This window comes from Coregonus clupeaformis, unplaced genomic scaffold (assembly GCF_020615455.1).
Source record: "Coregonus clupeaformis isolate EN_2021a unplaced genomic scaffold, ASM2061545v1 scaf0467, whole genome shotgun sequence".
In the NCBI taxonomy this organism is placed as follows: Eukaryota; Metazoa; Chordata; class Actinopteri; order Salmoniformes; family Salmonidae; genus Coregonus; species Coregonus clupeaformis.
This window is the reverse complement of record NW_025533922.1, coordinates 44,851-65,334: the sequence shown is the minus strand read 5'-3', so window position 1 is coordinate 65,334 and position 20,484 is coordinate 44,851. Positions and strand designations below refer to the sequence as shown.

The window sequence follows — 20,484 nt, the reverse complement described above, 5'->3', positions numbered from 1 at the left end:
CTCAGAGTAGAAGTAAAAAGGCATTTAAGTGCAGCTATTGAATTTGGATTATCCAGCGTGAAATTCTTCCGACTGGAGAGCTCGTCATAGTTTTTTTTTTATTGAAGTTGGCCGTGTGTGTTTGTGTCTGCATGTGTTTGACTGTGCGTGTGTTAGCTTGTCCTGCAGGGAGAGAGGCAAAGCCAAAATTTCACACCGCAATCTGAAATGGTTTTAGAGATGTGATAAAGGAAGGTTGTCACTAGGCAACGTATTTAGGTCTGCAAAGGCTCCCTTTGATGCATTTCAACCATCTCTCTGCAGAATGAGTGTGTCATTTTATACATTTTAAGGATAATATATTTACTGGTCTTATATGGCTTTGATTTTAATTAGTGTTTTAACTTTTTAGATTTTTTATGAACAACATACATTTCTTAATATGCAAAATTGTCAATTTAACTAAATTCTTAGATATTGATCAAACTGTGACAGCTTTTGAGACAAACTGGGAAATCTGAGGAAACTGAAAGTCAACGGAGGACTTTTGAATGTTTGCATTCCAGTCTCGTCAAAAGTAATGCATTTGTATCTATCTTATCAAAAAGTATCAGAGGATAATGTCAGAATCATAAAAGCGACAGTTGATTCACTTGATTCGTCATAACTCAAAATGATGATAGATTGAAATTTGGGTTTCGCTGTTTCAAAAAACATCAAACAAATCAAATCAAATTTGATTTTCCACATGCGCCGAATACAACAGGTGTAGACATTAGTGAAATGCTTACTTTCAAGCCCTTAACCAACAATGCAGTTTTTTTAATAAAGCAACACCTCATGGCACAACGCCTCTACCCCATGTGAACTACTTGTGTGTATGTCTGACATGTATGTGTAGCTGATAGATGCGCACACACTACATGTTCATGTTTGTATGTATGTTAATTGTAAAGTATTTTGTCTGTAATGTCTTTTTCGTTATGTGTCGGACCCCAATAAGACTAGCTGTCGCCATTGGCATCGGCTAATGGGGATCCTAATAAATCAAATCAAATAAATCAAATCAAATCTGTCTGCAGTTTTTGGCAACTCTTCAGAGTCATTCCAAAGTCAAGCGAAAATTCCTCCCCTAGAAAAAACAACCCAATTTAGCGTCCACTTACTGTGAATCAGCTGAAAAGCAACTGAAAAAGTTTGAAGTGAAGTTTTGGAGAGAAGGTCGATGTTCAAGAACAATCTATGGAATGGTGATGAACTAGGTAATGATGTCAGTCAGAACACTAGCTAACACCTATGAGGCCAGGACAGAGATGCTGTTCTAGACACCTCTGACTGACATAACAAGGTGGTAGCAACACTTTCCTTCCTTGGCAAGTTGGCAAACTGTCAGACAGACATTAGTAAGCTGTCAGACATGGAGTAAATAGATCTTCAAAGCGAATTTGAATTTTCTAGCCAAATTCTTTACAGTATACAGGCCTACTAAAGTGTATGTATCCCCCAATGTAAAACATTTTAAACGTCAGGGAAAAGCACTCTATAAATCAATTGTCAATGAATTCATGAATTGTTATCCTCCCTGGTCTCCCCATGCAGTGTGGCAGCTCACAGTAAGTTGAACCTGATGACGGTGGCCAACCTGGGTGTGGTGTTTGGTCCCACCCTGATGAGGCCCCAAGAGGATACGGTGGCCGCCATCATGGACCTCAAGTTCCAGAACATTGTGGTGGAGATCCTCATCGAGCAGCACGAGAAGGTAACCACTGGGTTCTTCTCTTGAACAAAACAGACGTCTGAACGCACTCCTGAACTTGTCCGCCTGACCAAAGTAACGTTATATATATATATATATATAGACCGATCCTCTAATATTGTTCCTCTCAAGCTTTCCTCTGGTTGCATCTTTCAGCTTTGGTTGCAGCTTTGTCTAAAACCCACCGCTAAACTCACAGCTGAGACTTTTCTCCAGTGCTGGCAATAGAATTATAGAGGGATTTTGAGGACATTGCTCTGAGTGACTTTTAGACAATATGTAAGCATATTATCTTTTGCGATATTCTTCACATTTTATGGGTACATTAAAACTTGTCACTGTAATTGAAATCCCTGTATGTCTTGGGCTAGGGCTCTAAGACGAGTGAAACTGTAAAGCAGCTTATTGATAAGAAGCATTATAGTTTTGATCTATGTATTTCTACAGTTTTACATAATATAGAGATGATCACTTTGAACTGTCTACAGTACCTGGCTGACATCATTCCATCTGCCCAGCGGTTGACTTACAAAGCAGGGATTCTCACTTTGCCCCTTTTGTGCTTAAAAATGATATCCAGTATGTCATGGTACTCTTGATTACATCTACAAGGGTACATGCAAGGTCCTTTGCCTTACCTACAGCATATAAGTCCCATTTTGAGCCATGCTACGACATAACTGTAATCTGCTTTTAATGTCAATAGTAATCTGCCTCTATAGAGGGGGTCAATTCCCAGAGCCAAAACAGAAAGGGTTGAGATTAGTATGTGATCTGTGCTAAGTATTCTGGCCAGCTATAACATGCCAAGAGTACCCCTAAACTCAGAATCATTAATTGACCATGGAGTGCTGGTCAATTTCGATCTCATCTATTTTGAATAGTCCAAATAATAGAAAGCGCTCAACCACCAAGCAATTAAAGTTTTGGTGAGGAGAAACTTCTATATAAAAAATAGTTCCAGAACTTCACCATACACACCACAAGGTGATGGAAGACTTGGTGTCAGAGGCAGAATATAATACCAGTGGAAGCTTTAAGAAAAGTGCTGAGCTGCGAGACGAGAGATGAGGGAGTTTCGCTGCCAGACAGACAGACAGACATTAGCTTTCCTCTCAGGCCCAGCCCCCCCACTCTCCTTCTCTCCAGACTGTTGATACCCCCAGATGCCAGCAGACAGTGTTTTACATTCACATCCATCTGCAGAGATGGGAGGGAGAGAGATTGCTGAAACTCTGCTACACTCTCAACCGTATCAGATTTCTCTCTGTATCGTCCTCCTTTTTCCTCCCAACTCCCCCCGTGATCCTCTCTCTGCCTATTTTCTTTCAACTCCACATCTGAAGTTAGTCTATGTAAACACATGCACTACGTAAACAAGCTGTACAGTGAGCCTCCTCCAGTCCAGACTCTGTTTATTTTCTCCCTGCTGCTCGTCAGAGCGGGTCAGCAGGACCTAGCTCCTGTTCATTAGGCACTAAACAGAGTTAAAACAGAGAGATTGTCCAATGGAAATGGTCATTTTTGTTTTCTATTGCGAAACGTTTTCTCTTGAGTGCCCTACAGTGAGGGGAAAAAAGTATTTGATCCCCTGCTGATTTTGTACGTTTGCCCACTGACAAACAAATGATCAGTCTATAATTTTAATGGTAGGTTTATTTGAACAGTGAGAGACAGAATAACAACAAAAAAATCCAGAAAAACGCATGTCAAAAATGTTATAAATTGATTTGCATTTTAATGAGGGAAATAAGTATTTGACCCCCTCTCAATCAGAAAGATTTCTGGCTCCCAGGTGTCTTTTATACAGGTAACGAGCTGTGATTAGGAGCACACTCTTAAAGGGAGTGCTCCTAATCTCAGCTTGTTACCTGTATAAAAGACACCTATCCACAGAAGCAATCAATCAGATTCCAAACTCTCCACCATGGCCAAGACCAAAGAGCTCTCCAAGGATGTCAGGGACAAGATTGTAGACCTACACAAGGCTGGAATGGGCTACAAGACCATCTCCAAGCAGCTTGGTGAGAAGGTGACAACAGTTGGTGCGATTATTCGCAAATGGAAGAAACACAAAATAACTGTCAATCTCCCTCGGCCTGGGGCTCCATGCAAGATCTCACCTCGTGGAGTTGCAATGATCATGAGAATGGTGAGGAATCAGCCCAGAACTACACGGGAGGATCTTGTCAATGATCTCAAGGCAGCTGGGACCATAGTCACCAAGAAAACAATTGGTAACACACTACGCCGTGAAGAATTGAAATCCTGCAGCGCCCGCAAGGTCCCCCTGCTCAAGAAAGCACATATACATGCCCGTCTGAAGTTTACCAATGAACATCTGAATGATTCAGAGGAGAACTGGGTGAAAGTGTTGTGGTCAGATGAGACCAAAATGGAGCTCTTTGGCATCAACTCAACTCGCCGTGTTTGGAGAGGAGGAATGCTGCATATGACCCCAAGAACACTATCCCCACCGTCAAACATGGAGGTGGAAACATTATTCTTTGGGTGTTTTTTTCTGCTAAAGGGACAGGACAACTTCACCGCATCAAAGGGACGATGGATGGGGCCATGTACCGTCAAATCTTGGGTGAGAACCTCCTTCCCTCAGCCAGGGCATTGAAAATGGGTCGTGGATGGGTATTCCAGCATGACAATGACCCAAAACACACGGCTAAGGCAACAAAGGAGTGGCTCAAGAAGAAGCACATTCAGGTCCTGGAGTGGCCTAGCCAGTCTCCAGACCTTAATCCCATAGAAAATCTGTGGAGGGAGCTAAATGTTTGAGTTGCCAAACGTCAGCCTCGAAACCTTAATGACTTGGAGAAGATCAGCAAAGAGGAGTGGGAAAAAATCCCTCCTGAGATGTGTGCAAACCTTGTGGCCAACTACAAGAAACGTCTGACCTCTGTGATTGCCAACAAGGGTTTTGCCACCAAATACTAAGTCATGTTTTGCAGAGGGGTCAAATACTTATTTCCCTCATTTAAAATGCAAATCAATTTATAACATTTTTGACATTGTTATTTTTTGTTGTTGTTGTTATTCTGTCTCTCACTGTTTAAATAAACCTACCATTAAAATTATAGACTGATCATTTTTTTGTCAGTGGGCAAATGTACAAAATCAGCAGGGGATCAAATACTTTTTTCCATCACTGTAAAAAACACAATCCTGCTTTCAGCAGATCCCTTATTCCCTGGACTGGATTTGGTCTTCTTAGTGTTTCGGGGTCTGAGTTTATATTAACCCTGATGGAAGTTGCAAAGGCAGATTTGATGTGTTTTCTTAGTGCTCAATAAGTGAGCAAAGAGCATCTCAACTGTCCCTAGATAGCTCTGCTATCTGACTTGCGTCAAAGATGTGAGCTCTTCAAAACACATATTTACTAAGGTCAAATGAGGACATGCCTCTGCTCAATATACTGCGTCTTTGCTTTGAGGGAGAGTTAAACACATTTTGGTTACGCGTACACACGCACACACAGTATCCCCCGCCACTCACACACACTTACACACACTTTTTGTTTCAGATCTTTGGAGATGTCCCAGACGCATCTTCCCCGGGTCTCTCCGCCCCCACCAGGCAGTCCAAGAAACTGTCGGTTCGACAGAACCGACCCCTGGCCGTCTATAACCCAAAGTCAGTGGACCTGCAGACAGGTAAGAGACAGAACCGACCCCTGGCCGTCTATAACCCAAAGTCAGTGGACCTGCAGACAGGTAAGAGACAGAACCGACCCCTGGCCGTCTATAACCCACAGTCAGTGGACCTGCAGACAGGTTAGAGACGGAACCCTAACGTTACATCCTCAGCCAGGCTTGCCGAAAGGTTGGGTTGGAATGAGGAACTCCTTCTTTCATGACAAGTATGTGACTGAACGATCCCAGTAAAGGTTCCCGTACTATATAAAGCAATCATGAAGCTAGTGTTGAGCCTTTGTAAACCTACACAATAGCTTTATAGATCATCACTAATATAAAGGGGACACCTGTACCACTACTGTACCAGCCCTCTCCTCCCACACTGCTGCACCAGGTGAGCCTGGTGTAAACCCCAGATCCCCATCCCCCAGGCCTCGTCAGAGCCCCTGTCCTCCTGGAACACCACCTAAAGGAGGCCTAATCTGCTTACCAGACTGACTCCTCTCCATTCACTCATATTGCACCTGGCTTTTACCATTGGGGTATTTTAATAACATCTGGGATGAAAAAATTGTATCCTCTCTTTTTAACCATAGTGTGTTCTATCTGAGCCTGTGGATAATGTTTTTTAAAGTGAGATGTCTAACTACCTGGCGGAGAATGTTTTATTTTTATTTTTAAATGCATGTGTGGGCAAATATTCCCACTAGATATGGACGACTACGTTGAAGGCTGCGGCCGCACCTACATTTTGTATCCATGGAATACTGATGAGCCAAAGGTTTTTCTATGGGGCTCATAATGTTTGAAAGACAATGGAGAGAACTGATGGCATCCATAGATTTGTCTATCAGTTTTACAGTACATATGCAACTCGTGCGTTAAAAGTTGAAAACATTTGACGGTCTACAATGGACAGTGAGGAAGGCATATGCGTTTCTCATCCATTCTCACTCGTCTCTGTGTGGCCGTAGCTTCAGCCCCTTGAAAGGAAAGTGTATTAACACATTTGCACGGGGCAACTGTCCAACAGGGATTGGATTTCTGAGGACACTGCAGTTTGGAGCGCCAGGAATATCATATTTTCCTGGATCAGATCATTACAGATCAAGTTTTATGTTTTATACCTTACTGTATTTTCAAAGGTGCTCTCTAAGATGGAAATCTTACATTTTGCCAAAACACAGGTGAAGCAGAACAAATGCTTTAACAATATGTTGACACGTTATTAAAAGATAGGACTGCCAGGGTTTTCAAGAAAATCCTGTCTCATTTGCAGGACAATAGACCAGGTGCTTTGATGATATTTTTCTGGGCCAGTTCAGTTCAGTCCTGTGTTTTATCTTTTAGCATTAGCCAGCGTTGTATTCATTAGGCATCCATTTTTTTTTTTGCTACAGTAGCTATGTTTCCATCCAATTGGCGACAGATTTTCATGCGAATATTCTCAAATCTGTGTAAAACTATATGCACATTTTCCCACCAGAGATGTTTCTATCAAACTGACTCATTGTGCATAAAAGGCTGTGCGTGTTGACGTAGTGCACACACAAATAACTTTTGCGGTTAAAATCCCATGTAGAAAAAAGAAAGTTCAATGGGTTTCCATTGAATTTTCAACTCTACTGATGGTTTTGTCACAAACTGTTGCATTATATAGCAAATGTTCCCACTCTGGTCTTGGCATGTACGCTCTAGCCAACAGCTCAGAGATACAGTGCGGGTAGGCTACCTAGATGAGATTATTTCTATTTGTCGAACAGCAGCCAAGCATTGATCATCATGTCACCAGAATATTCTCCCAGTTTTTTTTTTTATTGAAAAGAGCATCAAGCTCATCACCGTGCACTTTCACCACCCTGTGAACTTCATCGTAACTTATTTAATCTGTATCCTAATAAACGGCATGCTTTCCTGAGTCAACATATCATGGTGTAACTCCAAGTTTACTTTGAAATTATAGTTATTATATTAATATTTGCACATAAAGGTGTTTCAACCTCCATTTCTTGCATAATACATTTTACCGACACAAAAAGATACCACCATGTCGAATGAACTAATTGTCTGCCAGCATTTATACAATTGTACCGGCATTTCCTGTTTCAATCAGCCCGGTCGTGGCTTTTTTTTAATGCGTCAGGTATTTAATATGCTTGAAATGGCCCAGGCATTGTGTACAAAGCAGATGTTGCATTTTACAAGAAGTCTCTGGTTTTGATTATTTGCTTCTATTTGGGCCATGTTTTTTTTTGTAAAAGTAATGAAGTAATTCTAATAGCTCATTTGGATCTTGTAAACATGGAACATGAGTTTTGTTTTGATACCCTCTTGATAGATGCTTCATCTTCTTAACTCTACCACAACAATACAGCTGGAGGTAGTGAACGTTTTTAATAATGGTAGAAGAAAACAGGTTGAACTGATTCCAGAGGCTCTAAAACCCAGGAAAAGTCATCCAGGCAGTCATCCATCTTGTGCTCTGCGCAAACAACAAAACAACAGTTGCCTTTTCTCCGACAGTGAAACGGCTTCTTGTAGTTGTGTAGACTTTGTTTCAATACAATCGAGGCTAGGAGATGTCATATAATCATGCAATATATAGGCTTTTCCATATAATGAATATATGTCATCTGATCTACTATATATCACATTAACTGCATACAACGTTTTTGACTCTATAAGACCTACTGTATACACACCAGGGATACGGGCACAAAAGCTACAGTATTTTATGAACGGCCCTTTTATGATCATGATTGTCTTCGACAGAATCTGCAAACACGTTCTCCCACAGTGTAGCACAGCACTGTCGGCCATTAGCTTTTAGTGGAGTCCAGGGGACTCGGTCTGAACATCACTCATTTTAATATAGACTCCCATAATCCAGAATGGCCGCCCTGTTGCTTTGATGTGAAAGGAAAGTACACACTGCTAAATTTAAACAAGCAACATCCTTTTTTAACTTGAATTGCTGCTTAGGATCATCTGTCCCTCAGTTTAAAAACAGGAACTAAAAGTTGTGCTAGACAGTGAACTTGGGCTGGAACTTCCTAGCGTCCCCTAGTCATGGTCATCTGCTGGTCGTCCATTACCCCATTATTCAGCTGCTGTCTTGGGGGTTTATTTGTAGAGGCACAGGGTCATCCACAGAGCTGCGTTTAGCCATGCTCCCCTAAATAAAGGACAAAGATGTTTCTGTCCAACAATGGCTCTCAACAACTAACAGCCTTACTTCTTCTCTCAGTGTCACCTGATGTCGGTTCTAACTCGGATGAGGCGTCGCTAGGCAGCAACGAGTCGGTGTCGTCCCAGTCGTCAGGGGCGACTGCCTCGGAGACGCCTCCGGAGAAGGCCAACCACGCCCCCCTTCTCGCCAGTCTCAGCTCAGGAGACAGCCCAGGGTAAGTTGGTCTACATGGAGAAATGCCTGCTGTTAACCTTAGCATCAGTCATGATGACATGCTACATTTTCAGGTACTTTCCTGATTGGAGGTGTCACTATAGGATCAGCTATCATTACATTTACATTTTAGTCATTTAGCAGACGCTCTTATCCAGAGCGACTTACAGTTAGTGAATACATATTATTATTTATTTTTTTATACTGGCCCCCCGTGGGAAACGAACCCACAACCCTGGCGTTGCAAACGTCATGTTCTATCAACTGAGCTACATCCCTGCCGGCCATTCCTTCCCCTACCCTGGACGACGCTGGGCCAATTGTGCGCCGCCCATGAGTCTCCCGGTCGCGGCCGGCTGCGACAGAGCCTGGATTCGAACCAGGATCTCTAGTGGCCCAGCTAGCACTGCAATGCGGCGCCTTAGACCACTGTGCCACTCAGGAGATCTCTCCATTGGTAAAGAGAAGCAACGGGTTGGAAATGAAGACTCCTACTACTTTACCCTAACCTCTTTACAATGCTGTATCTAATACGGGGTACCAACTCTCTTGAAATAGTCATTCATTCTTAATCACGCTAGCTAAACTTCTTCTGCATACACAACTTTCCCCCTAGTCACCCCCCCCACCATCCACATTAAGATCTGTAGCCGTCTGGCTTCACCCTCTCATACTCAGACTGTCTGGAAGAGCTGAAGTGTTGCAGTGGGATTAAATGTTGGTTTCTCTCCTTACACCACTTAGTCACTGACGGGGACATTTTGGTGTTGCTGGCTCCATTCATACAGCAAACCTTCATATCTCTTTAATTGAAACTCTGTCTCTGTCACTGAGAAACTCTATGAACTGAATATATCGCTAGTGTCATAACCTGCCCAAGAAAATATACATTTAATTAGTTTTATTATGTGGCACAGAAAGTAAATTGATGCCCACTTCCTCCTTTGTCTACCCCTTCTCAGCCTCCACTTACATATACATATCTCTCCATTTCCTCTCTCTCTCTCCTCCCCACCCTCTCTCTCTCCTCCCCACCCTCTCTCTCCCCTCCCCTCCCTCTCTCCCTTCCCCCCCCCCTCTATCTCCCCCCTTTCTCTCCCCTCCCCCCTCTCTCTCCCCTCCCCCCGTTTTATTATGTGGCACAGAAAGTAAATTGATGCCCACTTCCTCCTTTGTCTACCCCTTCTCAGCCTCCACTTACATATCTCTCCATTTCCTCTCTCTTTCTCCTCCCCACCCTCTCTCTCCTCCCCACCTCTCTCTCCCCTCCCCTCCCCCTCTATCTCCCCCTTTCTCTCCCCTCCCCCCTCTCTCTCCCCTCCCCCCTCTCTCCCCTCCCCCTCTCTCTCTTTCCTTCCCCTCTCTCTCCCCCCCTCTCCCTCCTCCCCCTCTCTCTCCTCCCTCTAACCCTCTTCCCCCCTCCCTCTCTCCCTCCTCCCCCTCCCTCCCTCTCTCCCTCCTCCCCATCCCTCTCTCTCTCTCCTCCCCCTCTCTCTTTCGCTCTCAGCCCCCCCCTCTCTCCTCCCCCTCTCCCCTCCTCCTCTCTATCCAGCCCTTCTCTGTGAAGTCCTTGGTTTCTTTTAGTTGTCTCCAGCCCACAGCTTGCCTTGAATGCTGATGCGAGCGCTAATAATAATATTGGTTTAGACTGCAGATGTTGGGCTGCTCTTTGTCTCTGCAGTGTGTCATGTCTGCAGATTCACCTTGTGAAATAAACTTTCTGTCTTTCTCTGCCTCCCTCTACCCCTCGCCCACTTTCTCTCCGCCCCTCCCTCCCTCTGTCTCTGAGATGCTCTGAGTGCAGAGAGTTCTTCTCACAAGACACACGAGCTGTAAAACAACAACATTAGCACATACTTTACTGAGGAGAAAAATATGGTTCCTCTTTGGTTTTCAACCTGTGTGTGTGTGTGCAGCGCTCGTATGTGCGGCGGTTGTTTGTGTGCCCTCGAATTGGTGCGTCTGTGTCGCACCTCTAGCCTTGGCTCCAAATCGCCATGGTAGACAGACGGAGCTACGGTGAGTTACATAACCAACACTTGTTTTTTCATCCCTCTCTTTTTCCCACTTCGTGGCTTGGCCTCTCCTCCAGTGGAACGGAAGGAGTGACTGGGAGGGGGTCGTGAATATCGCCCTTATTTGTTTGGGAGACAGGTGGCGGTGCGTCAGCCGTGTAAATCATATTGACATTGGGAGACGTTCATCTAGTTTACTCTCATAGCTCAGCTCTGACCTTTATGAAGACGTGCCGTGTGTGTGTGTGTGTGTGTGTGTGTGTGTGTGTGTGTGTGCATTGCAGGCAGCACCTTTCTGGCAGAGGCCACGGCTACACCACTCCTCCAAAAAAGGTGTGGGAGGTGGAATGAGTGTGTAGGTAGCCTGGTCCCAGATCTGTTTGTGCTGCCTTGGCAACTCCTGTTTAGCAGTGACATTGACCATAGGTGTTGGCAAGACAGCACAAACAGATCTGGGACCAGGCTAGGATAACTCTACTTAACCAGCCTCAACACTGGAACGTGAAGTCACTATGTGATGTGGTGCTCACTGCTCAATACCTAGAATAGTACCTAATTAGTACATCTGTTATGCTGTTGCCTAAAAAAATGCATTATTATATTATACACAAGTTCAACTCCAACTCTCTACATCAGACACTATTTAGTGATGATTTATCATCTCTGCCAACTTCAGTGTCTCATCTCATTTCCCCCCAAATTCACTATCCGGATCTCCCTGTGGCAAAGTCATTTCCAGACCTGCAATTCTGCCTCTTCCTCATCTTCCTCCCCCATCCCTCTCTCTTGGAGGACAGCTGTGGATCATAGAACAGGGTTTCCTGTCCACCCAGATTGAAGGCGGAGTTGCTTGTTGGTGCTTACCAGCTCCACACCACTCCTCCAGTAATCAGTGATGTGGAAAGTCTGTCCTCTCAGCCCAGAAAGAGGAGCAGTAGAAAGTCTGTCCACCCTCCCCAGTCCCCCCTCCCTCCCTCCAACCCACACAGAGCTCCCTCCGTCCGTCCCCCATTAGGCCCATTGGCAGACCCACAGACCCAACCAGGCCTGGAGGCTGTGGGGTGGAATTCCTTTCCTGCCATACAGTAATGGGAACCAGCAGTGCAGGTCTGTGGTACAGTGACTCTGCCCCCATATCCACACGACTATAAAACTAGTGGGAGCTGAACTGGTGACCAGAGGGCTGCTAGTGTCTGATCCCAGGTATCATCTCCTGCCCTGCTGTTGTGCCCTTGAGCAAGGCACTTAACGCCTAAGCTGCTCTTGATCCAGGGGCACTGCTCTGCTCTCGATCCAAGGGCACTGCTCTGTGGCTTACCCTGTGCTTCTCAACGTGTGTGTGTTTATTTGTGGGGGATTGAGATAGGCAGTTTGACAAATTTCAGTTTTTCACAAAATGGACACAGCGTAATTATTATATTATACTGTAGGTTTATTTTTTAAGTATGCTTCCACTGAAAAGCGGGTTAGCTTCATACATACACTGAGTGTACAAAATATTAGGAACACCTTCCCAATATTGAGTTGCACCCCCCTTTTGCCCTCAGAACAGCCTCAACTCGTCGCGGCATGGACTACAAGGTGTCGAAAGCGTTCCACAGGGATGCTGGCCCATGTTGACTCCAATGCTTCCCACAGTTGTGTCAAGTTGGCTGGATGGCCTTTGGGTGGTGGGTAATTCTTGATACACATGGGAAACTGTTGAGCGTGAACCCAGCAGCGTCTCAATTTGACACACTCAAACCGGTGCACCTGGCACCTACTACCATACCCTGTTCAAAGGCACTTCAATATTTTGTCTTGCCCATTCACCCTCTGAATGGCACACATACACAATCCGTGTCTCAACTGTCTCAAGGCTTAAAAATCCTTCTTTAACTCATCTCCTCCCATTCATCTAAACTGATTTTAAGTGGATTTAACAAGTGACATCAATAAGGGATCATAGCTTTCACCTGGATTCACCTGGTCAGTCTGTCATGGAAAGAGCAGGTGTTGCTAATGTTTTGTACGTTCAGTGTATGTAATCGTACTTCAATAGGGAACTCATTTTATAGATGATGGAAAACAATCAAAAAAACTACCGACGTGTAATTCGAGGCTCTGTGATATTTTGGTTAGCGAGACACAAAAAAATAATTTTCCTCTGTCTGGCTTAGTTGTTTTAGGATAAATCCATTTTCCACTCTGTTCATTTGACAGGTTTCTAGGGCAACCATGTTGCATTCAGTGAATACTTTCACAACCATTTATCCTGTAATCATTTCAGTATCTATTTACTTGACAGGTCTTCTCCAGATCTTCATAATTGCTTTTTCATTTATAGCCTTCGCTTGTGTAGTAAAGTAACGACTTTTATGACTACATATGAGTATTTCGATTTGAGTGTCTGATTGAATTTGTTTGTTTTTGCCTGTTTGAGTGTGCATTCCTGTGTGTGTGTGTGTGTGTGTGTGTGTGTGAAGGTATGTGTGTTTTGTGAGTGAGCATACCCTCATGTGTACACACTAACACGCTATCGTGTGTGTTTGCCTGTATACTGTGTATGTGGAGAGAGAGAGACACACTTACACATCCACTCTGCCCCTTTGCCCCATCCATCCCCCTACCTTAGCAGTAAAGAGTATCTCAGCACCTACCTGCAGGTGGGTAAAGTGACAGTGCTCCTATTCTACTGTTGGCCCAGGCAGAGCATCAGGCACCAGAGGCAGACAGTGTGCTCTGCTGTGCTGTGTGGACGGACGGAGACTGAGGTTAATGAGTGGATTTGCTGCACTGCAGCGCTCCGTCCCCCCATGCTGATGTGGAGCAGCTGAGACACCAGTGGCCCCTCTGTCTACACACACACACACACACACACACACACACACACACACACACACACACACACACACACGTACACACACACGTGCACACACACACACACACACTCTCCCTGCAGAGCTATAAATCACCCACACCATCCGGCATTTACATCCACTGCACTGACTGAACCTGACTAGACCCTGATGGAGGTAGGGAGAGGTTGGAGGAGGAGGAGGGGGGGATGGATAGAGGGAGGAGATAGGCCATGTCTAGACTAGACACTTAATGCAGTTTTTGTATTCTGATCATGGTGTTCTGATCATGGAATTCCGAGCACATCATGCGTCTACACCTACATTTAAATGTGTCCACCGTGTCCGGATTCCATTTTCCTGTGCTATATTGAAATGCCAGTATGCATTCTGCAAACCTTGGAATAGGCAAAATATGAATACACAACAACAACTTGATGGCAGTAGCTAACTACTGTAGCTAACTAGCCAGTTAACGTATGTAGCTAGCCAGCAAAGCTAAATGGATTGCAAACAGGTTAGAATAACTTTAGCCAAACAGAAAATCGTTTTTCAAAATGTTAGCTAGCTGGCTAGCATTTGAGGACAGCAAACACGTTCCTCACGCTAGGAACGTATTTCCTCCAACTTTATAATGAAAGGGTGACTCTCGGTCCCAAAACACACGTTTTCTGGAGACTTGTGGGAGGAGTGCTGAGGATTTCGCCCACTGTATGCGCTTTCGGTAGCCTGATTGCGTCCAGACTGAGGAGAAATCTGCACACAATGCATCCCTGACCACTTCCTGAAGTGGTCAGCCAGATCTGAATACAATCAGACCACAGAGACTTTTGTGCATCTAGACCCATCTTTTCAATGCGATCTTCGTATTCTGATAGCAGAAGTGTCATGTAAATGTCAAGTGTAGACATGGCCAGAGAGAGGTAGGGACTGTGTGCCCTCATATACCTCCACTAACCCAGCGTCCGTTGTCGCATCCGACCAGTAACCCCCACCCCCTCGCTGCCGCCAACGTCCCCGCAAACCCCTGCCCCCCCGGGTCCTCCCCAGCTGCTCCCTCTAATTGCCTTTATTAGTGTCTCTATGGGAGCAGCGGCTAGAAGCAATTTACTCATTACACTGTATTAGCATGGGCCTCGGGCAGGGAGGGAGGCTTGACTCTGGCTGTCCCTCTCAGCCCCACTGTGCCTTGGCTGGCCCTGCTCCGTCTCTGGAGGTTAAAGTAGGACGAGACTTGACGCAGAGAGCAGAAAAGAGCACAGACGCATACTCTCTGCCCCCTCCATGCCCCTACCTTAGCAGTGAAGATGGTATGGCACAAGACGACGTCTTTGCTAGGACTGTTTTAATAGGATTGGTATGGCTGTTGTTTTAGAGTGGATGGTCATGTCTATAAGGTGTTGCCTCTTATATCTGTTTAGTGCACAGATGTTATTATGGGCTGTTGTGACCTCCAGGAAGTTTATAGAGGACAGTTGAATTCGAGGGGAAATATAGATTTTACTTTTAAGGGAATTGATTTCCCTCCAGTTACAGTGTGTTGAGGCTAAAGGACCTCTAGTAATGGTTCTCCAGAACATTCTCAAACTTTCTAAGTTGGTGATACTGCTTGATTTAGTGTTTGTCCTGAGAACAGTGGAAGTTGTTCCTATGGGAAAAAATATCATTTATGATTTGGATGTTCCAACATTTTTCTAAAGAAGCATGGGTCAATGGCATGTACTTTATTTTATACCATTGGACTAATCCATACATCAAATATCAGTCAAATAAGTGTTTAAAATATTTTCAAAAATATTCAAACAATGCGTCATAATAAAGTGAGGACAGCTGTGAACTTCCCCAGATTTGAATAATTATTCACCTGCTCTCTCAATGTTTTATTCATAGGGGGTTGTGCCGTTCATCAGTCGCTCTCGGTCCCACTCTCTCACTCGGTTCCTCTATCTGTCTAAATTTGCTCTCCCCAGCATTCTGCAATCACCATGTGAAGGCTGTCGTTGAATTGTCCTGAGAATGATGTAGTAGACAGACAGGGGGGTCAAGGGCATTATCAAAGAAACAACCACAGCGTTTATTCAGCCCCAATATGAGACCAATGGTTTTTAGATGATCAGATGAATCGTCAATTGTGATTGTTTTTTTTCTTAATGATTATATTTATTTTGAAGCTGATTTGTTTTTTTAAAGTGATGAACATTGACTCTGTATCCTGCTGTTCTTCACAAAGGGTCAAAATGGCTCTGCTTTTTAAGCACTCAACTGATTTGTCCTCTAACATTTATCTCACATAAATAAGCAAACTTGTGTGTAGGATTTTCTAAATATTGTGCCCTTCACCACAAAATTGTTTTAAAAGTCAAAAACTGTGCAAACGAAGGTAATGAGAACAGAACCTGTGAGTTGCTGTAAGCCTTGCCAAGGCTGTGTAGACTCTGGAGGTGGAATACTAATTGGCTGTGTGTGAAAGTAGCTGCTCATCTTTTAAAGTGTGGCTCTCTTCCCAGCCTCTACTCTACTCTCCGCTCCGCCACACACTAATGTCCCTTGCTTAAATCCCCTCTGGCTTTCCCCCTACAGCTCAAGGGCACTAGCCATTAAAACCTCAGACTCTACCTCTCACTCCCGACAATTGCTAATGATGTCAATGTAAATTATAGCAGTAGTTTTGAGATATCTGTGTATGCTAAATGTTATTTTTTTTATCTTGGCAGGGACAGGGAATGAAGCATGTTTAACTTGACCAACTTGAAGTAGAATGAAAGGTTGTTTGTATGCGTTTGAGAAGGGAATGAACTTTTCAACTTTTAACAATGGCTGTCACCTAGACCTTCACACTGCAGTAAAATACAGAAGGGAGGACATAACCATTCAGTTATCCTCAGCAACAATCTGTGTTGAGTACATAGGGTTCACACAGGCCAGGGAAGAGAACAAGACAAACAACTGGGTGGATGCAGTGGTCACTGACATTGTGTTGGCAGACCACTGTCTGGTGTCATTAAGATGCTACTGTAGATATTTGGTGTCTGGTTATAGACGTTTGTTTGACCCTCTGTTCCCTCTGTTTGACTGCAGGGCCTGCATCGCTGTAGCAGCCTCGTGGCTCAACTCTGGAGCCCTGACCAAAGTCGGTTCTGATGGGGACAAGACAGAGGACGGGTAAGCTGCTGCTGCTGCTACTAGTACTGCGCGTGCACACACACACACACACACACACACACAGGTATTTGAATATACTCCGTGGGCACTCTGTAGACATGTAGCCCATTACTGTTATCCATAGCTGTGCTACCTACCAGACAAAATGATCAATTCAAGCTTTCATATGATGCTGAGGAAATTGCACATAGCCAAGTCATTATAAGGGCAATCCATTATAATGTTATTTCATATATACAAAAGGCCTGTATTCCTCCAGATGCAGTCCTGTAAGAATACCCTCTATTCAAAAGAACAAATGCAGGTGAAGATTGTTGCCGTGACAACTCGGCACACGCAAAACTTTTTCAGTTTGAATAGATATTATGTTTTGGTCTCCAGCGCTCTCCAATGTTGTTGCAGAGTGTAGGTATATGAAATATTTTTCAGGGTATGAGGTATTGAAGGCTACGTTTTCTACATAGTAATGCCTGCTGCCAGTTGAGAACTATTTGCAAAGGGGGCAAAAACCACGGCCGAATAAACACATTGTTTTATCAAGGCCAGAAAAGCACCTTGTTCTCTAACCTTTGCTGGGGCTATGCATGCATATAGTTTCTTTGACAACCCTTTAACCTCACATTCACTTTATGAATGTAGCCTCAGTGTCTAGGTCTATAACCACTATGGGTAGAACTTTGCATATAACCGTGCCAGGTGAGGAAATCTCTGGAATTCCATACGGCTGTTCTGTTTGTGTAGAAACCTGCTTTAGAATTCCCCCACTCTAACTATCTCAGTAGAACCATAATGGTTGTCTGTCGCTGTGGCCTGATGCATGTCTGCAGTCTGAGATACATCCACACCGACCCTGTATATCTGAGAGATGGGAGAGAGGGAGACTGTGATGTGTGTGTGTGTGTGTACTCGTTCGTGTGTGACTCGCTCACCAAGGTTCAGATAGCAGCCAGACAACAGTCCTCTTGGTTTGCGCTAGCCCCTGAGATACCCATAGTCCTTTTGCTCATTCGCTCCCTGCTGTTTCAGTACTGATCACCTAGCCCAGACTGAACCGTGGAGTAATCCTCTGATCCCTCTCTCTCTTCCAAAGCCCCGCCAGCTCACTGATTGCCTTCATTTTTCAGTGTCACCGGTGGTGGAGGCAAGAAAGCCATGGCGGTGTACCCGTGCGAGGCCGAGCACGACTCGGAGTTATCCTTCCAGGTCGGAGCAATATTCAGCGCTGGTAAGTGTTATCGCGCCGACAACGGTCGCTCGCTCCGAAATCTCAACGAACCGCCGGGCATATTGGATTCCGGGAGGAAACCGGTAACAGGACAGCCCAATCTGATCTTGAATCAGACTGAGGAGATGGAGGGAGCGACGGATGGAAGGGAGAGGGAGAGAGAGAGAGATTTAATTTGTTTTGTTTTGTGCAATGCCCCTCATTTTGAAGTCACACAAACAACTTCTAGAATGGCAGATTCAGACTGAATGTATGTAGCGATCAACAGAGCAGAGGAATTAAATTCAGGGTGAGTCGTCAGGCAAGCGGGACACTACTAATAAAATGCATCTAAATGAAAAATATGATCTGGTATGGGGTTATTTTCCCTTTGACTTTAACTGAGGGGTTTGAGATTGTAACCCACTCAGACGGACAATATAAAATGTACGCCCTCGAGCCAAAAATATTTGGAAAATATGATTCACTGTCTCGTATTGAGAATCCAACAATCTCAAAGCCACACACTGTCAATTGGCGATGCATGGGTCGACAAATGAAAGAACCCTTGCCTAAAGAAGTGTTATAAGGGCAAATATGGCCAGTCTCTTGACTAGAGGCCTATATTGGCTTGCACATATCTAACCAAACATGGTCTAAACATATTTTATCAATAATACAGCTTAATAATGGCACAGCTTGATTTAATATCAGCTTGGGTTTTCCATCTCATAAGAAATCTTATCACATTAAATAATATACACCACAAGCAAGAGAGCCAAATATCACATATCGTATAAAGTAATTTTAGAGAGATGGGTTATAAAATACCTGCTTAGCTAAGACTACAGTTATGCATCAACATATCTCAGCCCATTTCACTTTAATCAAATATACAGAGTTTGGGTAGGAATGCATTGGCACTGTATTTTGCTGCCAATTTACCTCCCTGACTGACTAACCATCATCTCATATTCAGTCTGAAGATGGTCCGGCACCATGGGAAAACAAACCTAAAAACGTTTAAAAACATTTTGCAATGCAAAATGAAAATGGGGAATTCTGATTGGAGAAGTCCCTCACTGTTTCAGTCCGTTTTCATCGAGTTGGTGCCTAATTAACATGTCCCTGTTCTCTGAAAAGCATCTCTGTGCCAAATACGTTTTATACAGCCTACGATGCTACCCTCTTGAGTCATTCTCCAGCAAATGGGGTACACTACCTGAACGGACAAAATGAAGATGGCACATGAGGACATTTCCCATCACTTTCCATATTTCATTAGTATTTCCAGAGTATTTCCACCACAATTTCACATTGTTTACAGAGATGATGGTTGTGTTTATATACTGTTTCTATGCCAACTATAAAATGTCAACTGTAAAGCTCTGAGCAAAACTTTCTCTCACTGACCTAGCATATGTGTTTTCGAACACTAATGAAATGTGGTGTGTTTACTCCTCTCTCACCCTGTCCCCTGGTACCTTCTGTTCCCATCTGCAGTGGCACCTTCCAGGGAACCTGGCTGGCTGGAAGGAGAGCTGGAGGGGAAGAGAGGCCTCATCCCTGAAAACTATGTGGAGATGCTGTAGTCCAGAACCTAGGACCTCTTAGCACCTGCCTGTATACTCTCAGTGGAAGAGTAGCCTGGTCCCAAAGATGTTTGTGCTGTGTACTCTTATATGGTCATAGTCATTACCAAACATGCCAAACCATAGAAGTTGGCTATACAGCAAAACATTGTTGGCAAGACCGCACAAACAGATCTTGGACCAGGCAAGTGGAAGAGGGGTCTCGTCATCCCTGACCATCTACGTTCTAGATGCTGTATGCCAAACCCAAGGGTCGCCTGGCCTGCCACCGTCTATTGCTGTATCTCGCCGTCTTTCCCAACTGTCACCTTATACATGGTATCCATGAAGTTGATGTTGACACACTCCCATTCTCAAATTCATACTTTCTCTTATGCCTTCAACTCTCACCTTCCCTGCCCGGTGACTACCATGAACACGTTCAACAACATTAATGCAGAATCCCACCGACCAGCCCAATAAATACCCCCAGCAATGATGTACAATCCATGGTCTTGGATATAGGAAAGAAATAAACATTTTAAGGTGCCTTACAACACCAAGACAGAGTTGACATGTATTTACTGAACGGGTATGTTTGGAAAATGCTAAAGAGGAGTGTTTGGTTGTGTTCCGTGACGAATGTTTGGAATACTCTTCATGAGGCACTTTGGTATATTGTGATTATTGAATTGGCACATTGATTGCATGTTTTTTTTCAAATTATTATTTTTACCACAATATTACCTATATTTTGTTTAGTTTTTAAAGTATGGTATCCACCGTAGTGACTGATTGTACACCGACATGCCATAGAGGCAGTCACATCGATCAACCCATATAAATATAATTACTAGAACGGGTCTTGTATTTCTATGGTTCAGACACTCTTCCTCTGCAGACTTGTTGA

At 44.1% G+C, this 20,484-nt stretch overlaps 1 protein-coding gene across 1 annotated transcript in view; it reads left to right on the top strand.

Moving 5' to 3' along the window:
- The window catches only part of arhgap10 (Rho GTPase activating protein 10), a 60,910-nt gene extending 40,769 nt beyond the window's left edge, over nucleotides 1-20,141 (top strand). Inside the window, exons 18-23 of the mRNA XM_041843292.2 lie at nucleotides 1,579-1,738; nucleotides 5,271-5,400; nucleotides 8,630-8,786; nucleotides 16,716-16,799; nucleotides 17,924-18,024; nucleotides 19,507-20,141. Of these exons, the coding sequence (XP_041699226.2) occupies nucleotides 1,579-1,738; nucleotides 5,271-5,400; nucleotides 8,630-8,786; nucleotides 16,716-16,799; nucleotides 17,924-18,024; nucleotides 19,507-19,595 (721 nt within the window). The 3' untranslated portion in view covers nucleotides 19,596-20,141. The remainder of the gene's footprint in view (nucleotides 1-1,578; nucleotides 1,739-5,270; nucleotides 5,401-8,629; nucleotides 8,787-16,715; nucleotides 16,800-17,923; nucleotides 18,025-19,506) is intronic.
- The last annotated feature ends 343 nt before the right edge of the window (nucleotides 20,142-20,484 follow it).